The sequence below is a fragment of the Parambassis ranga genome, chromosome 21 (genome assembly GCF_900634625.1).
Source record: "Parambassis ranga chromosome 21, fParRan2.1, whole genome shotgun sequence".
Classification (NCBI taxonomy): domain Eukaryota; kingdom Metazoa; phylum Chordata; class Actinopteri; family Ambassidae; genus Parambassis; species Parambassis ranga.
This window is the reverse complement of record NC_041041.1, coordinates 4,696,682-4,710,271: the sequence shown is the minus strand read 5'-3', so window position 1 is coordinate 4,710,271 and position 13,590 is coordinate 4,696,682. Positions and strand designations below refer to the sequence as shown.

At 44.1% G+C, this 13,590-nt stretch overlaps 1 protein-coding gene across 4 annotated transcripts in view; it reads right to left on the bottom strand.

Annotated features, from left to right (window-relative positions):
* The window catches only part of LOC114426881 (mitogen-activated protein kinase kinase kinase kinase 4-like), a 69,172-nt gene extending 55,582 nt beyond the window's left edge, over positions 1-13,590 (bottom strand). For all 4 annotated transcript variants that reach the window (XM_028394557.1, XM_028394558.1, XM_028394559.1 and 1 more), the window contains exons 1-2: positions 13,309-13,590; positions 13,011-13,076 (exon numbers count right to left, since the gene is read on the bottom strand). In XM_028394557.1, coding sequence (XP_028250358.1) covers positions 13,011-13,076; positions 13,309-13,365 — 123 coding nt within the window. In that variant the 5' untranslated portion in view covers positions 13,366-13,590. The remainder of the gene's footprint in view (positions 1-13,010; positions 13,077-13,308) is intronic.

Here is a 13,590-nt window from a genome sequence, read left to right as displayed (position 1 = left end):
AGAAATGTATATTTTCCCCTGACAGGAGAGACCGTGACAGTTATTTCCTCTGAAAATGATGAATAAGAGCACCCAGGTTTCCTATTATAATACACAATTTCAGTGTCTAAGCACTTTTTTATGCCAGCTGTGTGTTTCAGCCCAGATATCATCTCAGGCAGAGGAGAAATACATATTCTGTAAAAAGAATAGATGAGAAAGCAGAGCGGCAGAAGGCTTTATATACTTTAAACCAAAGAAAATCTCATGTGTAGGCTGTAATGCAGAGAATAGGCAATCCATCCAGACAGATGAAGAGGTGGTCAGACTTATTTCCAAAGGGCACAGAGCCGAAAAAACTCACACTCATACTCACACACCTTTTTATTATTAGGCCGATGTCCCGCTGCAGGGACACTTTTCTCAGAATGTTCTGATTTCATGCATCACAGCTCTCCTCCTGCATTTTTCTTTGTCTTACAGTCAAACAGACATTAAATGGAGCGTGATTGATACGTTTGCGGTCTATAAAGTGCTTGAACTTATTAATCACCCATCATGTGCCTTATGCATGTATTAAAGCCGTCTTTGCATCTGAAGATGTATAAAAACTGCAGGATGGAGAAAAAACTGGAGAAATGCTCTGATGAATGTCTCAGTGGGAGTGCTCACACACAGGTGCAGCAGCCAGTATCACTGCCCAACATGTCCGGGCTTGTTCCTTGTAGCCAGCTGAGTGTTGGTCAGGTTTGAAGAGGCAGAATAGAGTCAGTTATGGATCAGGTGTTGTTAAGTGGCTGAAGCCGACTCTGTCTACAGCTCACTGGATGGTGAAAGTCACTTTGTTTTAAGTTGCTACCACACCTGTGGTTACACAAGAAAAAAAACACTTCCTGACACAGCAATGAATGTCAGAGAATGGTAGGACTATCTGTACAAAGACACGTAACAACAGGAGCACACACTCTGCGGGTACATCTAAGCAGCAAACTCAAGGGACGAAAAATGAAGCCAACATGGCAGCGCAAAAAAAAAAAACGGCAGTTCCTCAAATGGCCACTGGAGGCTGGCTTCAAAAGTGAGTCATTTCTCATTTAACAGCAGAAATATATATAATTACAGTCTACTGATTTAGTCTTCCCCCACATTAAAGGTTAAAGTTAAGCATTATTAGGATGAACTGGGAGTCGGGCACTGCCAAGACAAGATGGCGACATCCGAAGCTTTAAAACTTCTGTTCAGGAAACCTACAGGTCCATGTTCACGTACCGTCTATGGGTGTATCTTTGAGAAACTGATCCAGTCCTGTGTTTGTGTAAGTTTAGAACAGTGTCACGCTTCTACACAATGAAGCTCTGTGTAGTCAGACTTTTTCCTCGAAGACAGTCGAGGTTTCAGTCGAGCAGCTAAACAGAAGAGAACATCAAAACCACTAGAAACCGGAACTATTCTAACTAATCTGGTCACCTCATTCAGCTGGAAAATACTAAAATAATGCACACTATTCAAAATGTCATAAGAAACTGATGGTTTTTTTACAAATCAACTTGCATTATCTGTACCTGCTAGAGGTTTTATACATGCAGCAATTACAATAATTTGTTGTGACTAAATGTTTCATCAATATGGATCAAATACGTTCCTCATTAATGCCTTGTTCTACAAACATAACGACGTCCACACCCACAGCAACAGACAAACAGACGCTGCAGCTCTGCTAAACACTTTCCAAACCAGTCTCCACGGCAACCTGGTGAACAGAGGATGGTCGCAGGAAGGGGTGGGGGGCAGTGGGTGTACAGGCTGGTAGAAAAACGGCAGTAGGCGGGCATCACTGGTAGATCTGACCTCACAGTGACCCCTGTACCAGCTGCTGTCGACATACTCAGAGGGGCAGAGCGAAAAGCATCCAACAGCCCAACGCCCACAACAACAACAACAACAACAACAAAAAGGCTTCTTCACAGGTGGCGTGTAGATAAGAAGAGTGTGTGAGGATGTGTGTGCAGAGGTGAGAGTACAACTGAGCGCAAGGCTGGATTTGCCTTTGTATCATATTTAATTCATTGCTGATGATCTTGTGGTATATTCAAGGAAATATAAATGTTTATAGTGTTTGAAATTGCATGGTAACACAAACAGACCCACAGTCACGACAGCATCTGTGAGACACACAAAAAAAACGGCATGAGCTGCAGCACAGAGGACCTTTTATCAAACCCTCCAAAATAAAACACATCAGTGTCGTGACTGAATTCAGAAAAGTAACAGGCGCTATTTGTCGCCCATGATGCTCCATCATCTTCACCTCGCAGGAACGAATCCCTGCGTTTGGGCAACATTACAGTTGTATAACCATAACAGGGACTTCCTGTACAGATCTGTCTCTCTCCTGACAGCAGCCTATGTGTGTTTTGAAACCCTTCAGCCCTCATGGGAGTTTGCACAGTCTGCCCGGCTACAGGAGGAAGTGCTTTGAGAAACTCTGGCCCAATCAGAGGTCTGGGTTCCGGTCAGCTGGCTGAGACTCATCGCTGTGCTCCAATAGCAGAGCAGGGTTCGTGGTCAGGTGACAGCACAGACCGGCTCACAGTGTTTTGAAGCAGATGAAAACAAAAGCTAATGAGGCTGTCAGTCGGCCCGGCCAGCTGCCTCACTGCGTGTGTGTGTCTGTGTGTGAGTGTGTGTGTGTGCGGAACTCCAGGAAACAAAAACAGGATTTATTATCTATTTAACTGCAGCAACAAGTGTGTGTTTTGTGTGTGTAATAATGGAATGAAAGATAACAGAAGGATGGGGTACGGAAAATTCTATTAACATTTCTAAGATGATAAAAAAGTGTTTAATGTTATAAGCTAATAGAAGGCTACAGATTCCAACCTATTAACATCCAGTGTATTCTGTAAATATACAAGGCTAGCAGGACCTACCCTAACTCGATTGATCACCTCCAGAGTAGCTTCACTGTATTTATATTTGTGATTTTAAACACAAACTCTTTCCTCAGCGATCTGCTCCCAACAAGTTTCCTTAACCTTGCACCCAGGCCTGAAGGGCCCCCCCCCCACCACCCGATGGCGGCTTTGTGTTTCCCCTCCAGATGGCCACCCATACAGTACCCCCACCACCACCACCTCCACACACACCGAGTCCACCATGTCCACCCGTTTAAACCACAGAAGCTCAGACAGGCCAACAACTGTCATTAAGAACCTCGACCAGACGCAGAGTTAACTGGCCGTGTGTGTGTGTGTGTGTGTTCGGAGGGGGAGGGGTTAGAATAAGCCAACAGGAGGGACACTTGGGTTGTGCCTTTATCTGGCAGGGGCCAGTTAGTCCACTTCTTATTCAATCACCATATGAGCTGGATAAAGATCTGACCAAAGATGCGTCTCTCCAAGTAAGACACAAAAAAAACAAACAAAGCATAATGTATTGAATTAACAATCCACTACAATCCAATGGTTTACTGAACTTCAAGACGCACAATCCCTGCATAAAATGTGAAAACGTGGCCTAACGGATCATTTTATGCTTGAAAATATTAGGTTTGTATAAACGTTTAGGCCTCGTTTAGTGTGGGAACAACAGAGGGAAATTAGCCTATGTGGCTAACTCTGACTCATTTGCATTGATTAATAGACACTGTTTCTATAAAAAAGGAGCCATATCAAGTGCATGCTATCACAAAAGTGTCAAAAACAGAACAGCCCTTAAACAACTTAAAGCATGTGGTAACCCTCTCAGAACCTCAAAAAAACAGAAGTCAGTGATTTATTTGCATCAAGCACACACGCCATGGCCCACATTACAGTTAGCCTTCAGAGCAATATAGGGAAACTGAGCTCCAACCATTCACATTCTAAGCAACATAATCATATAAACAAATAGCAGCCATTAATCCGACTGAGTGTTATTATTCTCTGCAGGCTTCCTGGTGTAAAAACAACCACAATTCACATATGACTGTCCAGCAAGAATAACGCATGACAACACATATGGCCATCCACTGCCATCCATTGCCGGTGGCCATTTTGCCTCTAAACAGAGAGGCTTTCAGTGGGTGTTATCAGGCTGCAGCAGGTCACAGATAACAGAATGAAGAAGCCCTTGTATAAGATGCTAGCTACTGCTGTGGAAAATCAATAAGGGTGGAGTCCTGGAAAGAAAGAGAGAGGAAGACAGCGAGGCATGAAAGCCCGGCGAAACAGTGGACTCTCTGACAGATGCTCTGACCATGAAAACATGGGTTTCAGTGTGCGGTCATGAGTCATGATCATCTAGCTGAGCTCAGATCTAAAGGTGGAGGAAGACACGTTTAACAATAAACGTAACAAGAAGACACCTAATCAACCCAATAAACTACACATCACCTTCCCTTTAAGACTGACCACAGCCTCTTCACACACTCACACACACAGGTACAACCACACAACCTCAACTCAGGTCACAGTTTTATCCTTGTCCAGACATGACATTAGGTGGATGAGACTGAAAACATAAACCTGGCAGAGGTAGCAGGCCATTCTTTGATATAATATTGCAATTCTTACTGGAAATTAGCTTTTTATTCTGAAATAAAGGGAACTAAACAGAAGAGGAAGCAAAAAAGGAAGTAGAAGAAAAATGAGTACCAGTAGTTGTAAATCACATTATGAGTGTGTGGATATATCAAAATGTAAAAACTGTGTTACATATGGAAAAATATTTAAAGTTCCGTTTTGATGTGTTAACCACTTCCTGTTGATGATAATCAGTAAGCTGTGGGTAATCTATGCTACATATCAGTGAATAAAATGACACACTCAGCATTGAGTCACCAATGTGGCTTGTTTAACTGGGGTGTATAGCATCAGAGGAGAGACAAGCACCTTTTCCTGCAAGAAATCATTTATCAAATTTGTTGCTTAAATCCTTAAAAGATAATTAGCAAAAAAACAAAAATCAAGCTTGGTCTATTGGCTGTTTACAGCCTCACCTGACTTCCTAAAGCCTTTTTGTTATAGATATGGTGGAGGGAGAGGGGGGGGGGGGTCTATGGATCTGGTTAAATATTGGTCATGTGACTTCTCATCTGGGTGCAGACACACTGCCTGACAGCATTGTGAACCCATTGCAGCCAGGTATTACAATAAAATGTTGTGTTCCATTATATCATCTCCACACAACAGACAGAGAGATACAGCTAATAACCCCGACAAGCCATCTGTCTGCATCTCATCAACACACAAAGCTGAGTGTATTATATAACGACAGCAGCAGACATCAAACCAAAACAATAAAACAGGGGCAAATGAATTTTGCATTTTGCATTCAGCATTTTGATCTGTTACATACATTCAGACACAAAGAGGAAATTAGTTCCTAATTGGAAGAACAGAAAATGATTTTTAATATCTTTCCCTCCTCTTTATCCTGATCAACCCTAACCTTAATTCCCTCATTTTCCTCTCAGCGTGTGCCATCTCATGCTGAAGGATTAAAGTCTCCATGGTGCCTTCCATCAATCCCCCCCCCCCCCCCGCCTTCTTCTCATCCCAAACCTGGTCACACATGATCAGGGTGGAGGAGGAGGAGGAGGAGGAGGAGGAGGAGGAGGAGGAGGGATGCTCAGGAGCTAGCTGCTGTTTTTTTATCTTCTCCTCTCAAATCCTCATTTCAGAACCTCCACTGCTTCATCCAGACTTTCATCTCCCGCTCCTCTTTTGGATTCAGCCTGACCGTTACATTCCACACTGAGGATGGGCTCTCCGTGTTCCATTTTGTTCATAACTGTGCCTGAGAGGCTGGGTGGATTGGAGGACGAGAAAAGAGGAAACAAAGAGCGCTTCTACAGTCCACAAAACTTGTGTTTAACAGTGCGTCTCAGGAGCTGAGAAAGCTAAGGCTCTCACTGCACCGTCACTGCTGACTAATGAATCCAGAAGAGACTAAAAACACAGACTAAAGGTGCTGCACACAGAGCAAGGGAGCTTAATGATGATTAAGATCTGAAATATTCAGGTCAGGCATCATGATCTGCTCTAGGAAGGTGTGGTGGTATTGAAGTAAAATCATATGTTTGGGACATTTTCTAGACCAAATCCACTGTCCCCACTTGTTGATGGGTCAACTGCCTTGGCTCAGCCCATGCAGACCATGTATCACTGTGGAGGCCGCACCGGTCCACCGGTCGCTCTCCTGCTTGCTTCCTCGCCGACTCACGAACAACACCCTGAGAATCTTGAACTTCTGAACTGAGATTGTTAAAAGTGTGCACTGTTATCTGTGCATGTAACTGGATTACAATGGTCTTAAACTTGGATGTGCTACCTGGAGCGTTCTCCAATAGCTGTAATAAAACAACTTATCCAAGCCTCTGCACATTCCTGTGTGGTAGAGAACATGATCATCTGTACAGAGGTCTCCTGTCAATGCTACATCCTCAATATGATAAGGTGCAAAATGTCAATGCTAGCATGCATGCACTCATCATAATCATAAATTCCTTGCTGTTCTCTGGTGAAAAATCCAGAGGAATGAAAGGTTAGTCAAATCATTTTTAAATGTGTTTCTCTGTTGGTAACTGTGCACAAATGTCAGCAATGATCAGGCCCACAAATATTAGCTAAAGCCCAGAAATCTCATCCTGAATGCCTCCACAGAGAGTCACCAGCAGCAGCAGCACTGCATCAGTCCACACAGTGAGCATCAAAGAACATGACCCAGATACTGGCTGAGGCTCTGAGTCTTATTTTTAGCTTAGCTTATAGCTAGCAGGCACAGTTGGCCACTGCTAACAGACTCATTAACAACAGTACAAAGAATGTCACCTCTGTGTAAAATAAAAAATAACGACTTCTGGCAATAAATCCTCTGAGACATGAATTATTGCTGTAAATAGCCCCAAAAAAAGGTAGCAAGCGAATGTTTCCAAGGCTCTGGTGTGTCGGTGAACATGAGGACTCAAACATACAGTGGAAACAATGATTGATGTGCAGCCTTTGTCGGGAAAAGACACAACTTCTCCATCACAAATCACAAATGACAAAGAAGTGCAGTTCCTTTTGCTGCTATCAGCGGCAGAGCTTCTACTTCTGCTTTGTGCAAAGGTCGCCGTGGACACCAGCCGCTAAAGCTGGATCCATACTCCGCGAGACAAAGAGCGGAGAACGCACTCCACGGGTGGTAAGAGATACAAAAAAAAGGTCTTTTCCGCACTGAGGTACCATACTCCGCGAGACGCGTGTGTGCAGAACTCCTCATACGGCCCGCCCACTAAACTATAAGGAAAGACTTTACTGAGTTTTTAACACACCACAAGGACTTGTGCCATGGCAAGAGGGCATTATACAGAGAGGGTGCCTGCAACAGCGTGAGATGTCCGGCGATGAGTTGTGAAAATGCGACATTAAAAGTAACAATAGCAAAGATTCAGTGTTTGTGCCTTTATGACCACATTTGCACATCTACTGTGTTCCAATGTGCCTGCGATACTTCAAACTGTCCGGTGATGAGCTGTGAAGATGCGACATTAAAAGTAACAATAGCAAAGATATACAGACATTGTTAACGAGCCTATTATGCCCGGGTATGTAGGAGTATATAGAATGGTAATAACAGTCACCATATATGTGTGAATGGCTGTCTGGAGTTATTGGTGACAAATCACCCTGACTTGCCTTTCTTTCTTTCTTTTATTGCTCATCATGCAAAACCAGTATGGTCTTATCTAAATCTGTTGAATCAGTGCTGTTTATACACCTATATACCTGGAGAGGCTCTTGCGCTTCTCCACTTTCATCACGCCCACAATAAATTCCGACCAATCACAGCATGGTTGCCGCACAGCCTTGAAAGACAAAGTTCGGCCCGGACCCTGTGCACAGGAGTGCGGATCAGCGGGCGGTCAGAGACAAAAAATGACGTCATTTTGTGGGCGTAACGTCTGCAGGGGGGAAAAATGTCTTTGTCTCGCGGAGTATGGATCCAGCTTTAAGCTCCCGGTTGGAGACGCAGCTCCGCTCGTGCTGTTGTCGGCCGTGGCCGTGCTTCACTTCCTGTGCTGTGAAAGGTCACAGCAGACACGGCTAACATTCCAGTTTGAATAGCCGGAAGGTTGGTGAGCCAGTTTTGCATGAGTCTATTCCTTGTGACAGCTTTGTAGTTCCTCCGCTTTACAGAGCACAGACCGGACTATAAATAACTCCCAACAGAACTGGATTAAGTCAGAAAGCAATAGAAACTGAAGAGGTGTGTGATCTGAGGACTGATGTATATGTGTGTTCTTCAGTTCATGCAGCTGACAGACAACATCTGTGTCTTTTAGAATAAATTAAGCCAGCCAAGATGGAGGAAGGTGCTGCTGAAATAATGAGTCACAGGCCATGTTTAGATGACTTCTAAAACTCAAATATTATCATTTTCCCAGTGTTCTTCTCAACAAGCAAATTGAAAAAAGGTTCATCACATGTTAGGCAATATTTCTCTGTCTTGTGTCTGTATGCCTTGCTCGACATTTAACATTTAGTACTGAATATTTCATATATAAAATCCTCCTAGCATGAGCACTGACAGATCTGCGACATGTCCTCTGAGGGACTCGCAGTGATGCTGCTCTGCTTGGCTGATGACAGACAACTGGAGGAGCTTGTTGTCAGAGAAAAACAAGCATCTTTTCCTGTTCTAAAAAGCAACAGAGACAGAGGAACTGAAACTTCTCCGAACCGCTGTTTTCTTCTCTCTCATCTCTCTTTTAATGGTCTTTAAATTGATCATTTTAACGCTGATGAATCAAACACCTTTGGGTTTCAGATTATTGATACATTTTGAAAATTGATCGCAAGTTGCAACACTGCAAAAAGATCCTCTTTGTATCTGATAAAAAATTAAAGGCAATCAGATCTAAGAGGTGCTAACACACCTCCTCTGCTTCCTGTGAAGTCAATAAAAGTATAACCAGTCATGCAGCATGCAGTATACTATATAAAAGGCAATGAAGGGATGCATCTATTCAGTGTTTTCTGTTGGTGTTTGTTTTACAGAGAACCCCTCGGTGGCACATATAATATCTAAAGTTGGAGTTTCCCTGCTGATCTACAGGAAGGCTCCTGGAGAAATCCTCACATACCAGTGAAATGGCAGGTTAGGAAGCTATGATTACACTACATCACACCAGAGGAGGGGCGGAGGCTGCATGTCCCACCTCCTCTGATGGACTCAGTTCCAGTTCGCTTCCTTCATTTCTTATATCTCCATTTAATTAAAGACAGTGATGACTTTATTGCCCTGTCTGGTTTCACTGCAAAGCTTCAACATCTCATGACTGAAACTCATTATGTTGTTTTTTTGTTTTGTTTTTTTCCTTCAGAGCAGAGGCGCCCAAATTCTTTCCTATGAAGGACCAAAATAATGAGTCTGGAAGGAGAGACAGTCACCACAGCTGTAAATGAGACAAACTCTGAATTTATATCTGTACAGTTAGCTATTTTTTTGTATGTAGCATACATTTTTAAATAATAATAAGAGGAGAGTGAGCTAGGGCAGCCCTGCACTTTAGGGTAATGAGAGGGTGGAGCCTTTCTGGACAGGAGGTGTACACTGGTGACACATGTCCAGTCCATTACACAGCATTTTATCCCTGCATGCATGTATTTATAGTTCTGTAGCATCCAGATGTGTAATCTGTGTAATCTCTGTGTAATTTGCATATTTTTGAAATGTTATTCAGACAAATCTTCATCATCTGTATGTCCACCTAACCAGTGGCACTCTCTGCCCCACATATCTTTTACCCGGCCGCGCAGACATTTCATGTGTGACAGAGCAACAGGAACAGGGCTGTGGTTTTTTCTTAATCTGGCCATCACAGCTACTTCTCCTCACTGCACTGATGACTTCCGCCCATTTCACTACTTCCTCACAAACATCCACTCAATCTCCGCAGACACCCATGACGATGCAAAATAACAAACTCTGGCTTTTAAACCAAGAAATTGATGCGTTTACTTGTCGCAGTTTTTTTTTTTTACAGGCTTGAAGGCAGCATGTCATGCAGCAGCGAGGCTGCAACAATCAAAGTCATAAATGGGTTAAACCATTTCCTCAGAGAGGGAGATTCCCAGCCCCACATGCTAAGTGTGGTCTGAACCCCAGAGAGGTTTAAAAATTACTCTTGCCTCTTTTCTTCAGCTTTCATTTCAATTTTTTATCCTAGTCGCACTGTTTAATGGAAACAGAAACACGGCGACCCCTGACCTACTTATTCATGGCTGCTGTGTTGTGTTAGCTAATCTACTTTATGGTTGGGGGGGGGGTCTTTTTCTAGTCCTATTGAGAGCCAATATTCACTTTATAATGCACAAATTAAGGTAAATTTCACTAAATTAAACTATTATTTTATATATGTAAAAAACAAAAACCATAAAAACCATTTGGGGTGTTTAAATGAACAGTGAGGACTTTCAAGAATGCGTCTCCCTCGCATCTATTTCCCCTTTTTTCTCTCACACCCTCTCTCCTCACCCCCCCTAACTCCCCCTTTCTATTTTATTTTTCCATCCCAACAGCTGCCATCGTTGCACACAGCTGCAGTCACACTCTGCAACTATCCACTATCCTGCAATCACCAAGTGTTGAGGATCAAGTGCACATGTGCAGACCCAAACACACACACATAAATACGCATACGTTTTTTGGGTCAGACGTTTGCTAGCCAGACGAGGAAAGAAAAGGTTCATCTTCACTCAAGCCTGCGTGGCACACGTGGTTATGATTCACTGAATCCTGAGGAAATAAACTCAAAATGTCAAGGTTAATTTGTGCTGCAGCGCATCTGAGCATTTCCACGACCACTTGTCCCTCACTTTAATGAAACGTTTACAAACACTCTCATCCTGCCCCTGAGCCACAAAAATACACAAACACAAAAAAACTCAAAGCAAATCAAGATGTTATTTCTACTAAAATATGACCAAACGCACCCATTGTGCCTAATTATGAGGAGACAGAGTGTGTGTGAGTGTGTGTGTGTGTGTGTGTGTGGAGTAACAGCGGAGCAGAGGCTCGCCTCGGGGCTGGCCTCATTGTCCATGACGATAAAATGTGATTCAAAGTGACACACGTCTCGGCGCTGGAATCATTCAGTGCTGCTGGTCACTTGTGAGATCCTCTGAGGCAAAGATACAGTACGAGACCGCTCTCTGGACACCAACGCCATATTGTAAAAAAAAAAAAAAAACAAGGGAGGTCCTGCCAGCACGGAAACACGTGTGAGAGCCAGTGGCAGCAGAATTCATGCTCAGACTCATGCAAATTTAAGATTATAGGAGTAACAGAGAGACTTAACGATGAAGATTTAACATCTTCTGGGCTCATTTTATTGCAGCATTCCAGGCTAGCAACACCTCCTCCAGCTGCTGTACTGTGGCAGGATGTGACGTTTCATCTGCCACCTAGCTACGAGAGCACCAGCAGACAGAACTATGATGCCACAAGCTTTAAAAGAACATAAACATGCAGAAAAATGTCTAAACTTAAAGTAGAATATTTGTGTCAGGACCATATGATCCTGTAAATCCTCCACATCTGAGACAAGGACACATCTGTGGTGTCCTTGTCTACAAACATATATAATCTACCCCTCTTTAAAGTCCAAAATGGCCTTCTCATATATATACGTTGTAATTTCCTGGAGGACACCATACAGTGTGCATTTACCATGATGAGCCTCAGCCTATAAATTGCAGAGTAATTTTATGCCACATAAGAAGCAGAAGACAGCTTGAAACATACATCTGCATATCGTGTGTCAAGAATCTATTTGAGTAGCATGACCACAACGCAACTACATTTCAGACACATGAATACACACACAGTGGCAACACAAAGACTCACATCAGGAGGCAGTTTAGACTTAAAATCTATGGACAAGGTACAAAACTTCAGCAGATGTAGCCTGAGGATGAAGTCGAGTCATTTGCAGATTCCACTGCTTCAACAGCTCTGACTTGTCTCCAGCTGTGTATCGTCATCGTGAGGCGACACAGCCTCCTCTGGGGCTCCTGCACTAATGCAGGCTTCTGGGTCACAGGGCAGTCGCCATCCATGTTGTATCAAAGGCCCGCTGTAAACCTAATTTAATCCATATTTTCCATTTAAATTCTAGATGTTGTGTCATACAAGCAGCGCTCAGTGCTGAAGCCTATAAATAACGATGACCTACATGCTCCACAAACCTCAGCCAAGGTGTTTCTTCTTCACTGAAAATCACAGTAGCAGGCGGCAGCCACACTACCTGCTTCCTGCCTCTCTTCTTCCTCTCAATCAACAGAATGTAGATTTCAAAATAAAAGCACGCTCTTTCATCTCTTTTTTACCAGGCAACAGCAGGAAGATGTCGCTGCGCCTCTCTGACAGGCAATAAAGGTGTTAAATCTGGGATGCACACGCACCAGGTCTCCATCAGATGCCTTTTCCACTGACTGTGTGTGTGTGTGTGTGTGTCTGTGTGTGATGGGATGAACAGGCCTATCCCTAGTAATGCAGCACAGAGCCACTCCAGTAAAAAAAGCCTGCCGGGCAATGGTGTGCACAAATGCGCAATGAAACACCGCCCACCCAATGGCGCACAAGTCGGTCAGCGTGGTTTAAAGCCTGTCATGCACGGATTGGGTTTTGCCTGCCTGATCAGTGCACTATGCGAGGAATATTTTACTAGGGTGTGGATGAGGAGGAGAAGAAGAAGAAGAAGAGGAGGAGGAGGAGGAGGAGGGAGGGGCCTCCTTAGGACCAAAATAGGTGGGATGATGTTTGCATCGCAGAAATAAAAAAATAAGTGAATGGATGGGAAGCAGCGAGAGGCCGGAACGCTATCACGGAGATAATCCAGTCCAGACCGCACCGGTCCCGAGCGAAGGAGGGGAGGAGAGGGGAGGGGGGGTGTTATAATAAACGTGTTCCTGAGAGGGGAAAATACATAAATGCATGTTTGTGCTCCAGTTTCCGCCAGTGCATTCACACACACACACACACAGATGGAGGCTCAGACCAACCTTGTAGACTTGTCCATAGGTGCCATTCCCGACCACTTCCACCAACTCGAAAATCCCAGCTGGATCCTGGGATGATAGAAGAAGAAGAAACACACTGATTATCAACGCGCTCGGTCCATTGATCCTCCTGTAGTAATTTCAGTCGGGTTCGTTCGATGTATGAACCGGCTGCGCCCGCTCGGCCTCTCATGCCAGCGGATATTAAGACAAAGAAAAGCTGCTGCAGGGCTGTGTCAACATGCTGTGGATGTGTTTTCTGTCTTATTTCTGAATGTGACACACACACACACACACTCACCCTCAGGGATGCCAGGTCTATGTCCACCAGACTTTTGGCCGGGGAGTCGTTCGCCATTTTCGTAGAAAACCGGTGATCAATGAGCGGTACAGCGGCGTGTTGTGAGTCTCCTTCAGGCGGACGTGTCGCGTCTCATCCTCGTGTGGTTTGATTTTTAATCCAGATGTTGATATTTTCTGTCCAAAGCGCGTTTTTCCCTCGCTGTAGTCCCAGACAGAAGCTCCGCCGCTGCTACATACCGACCTACTGCCGGAGCTCTGCCTCAACCTCAACCCCGCTCTG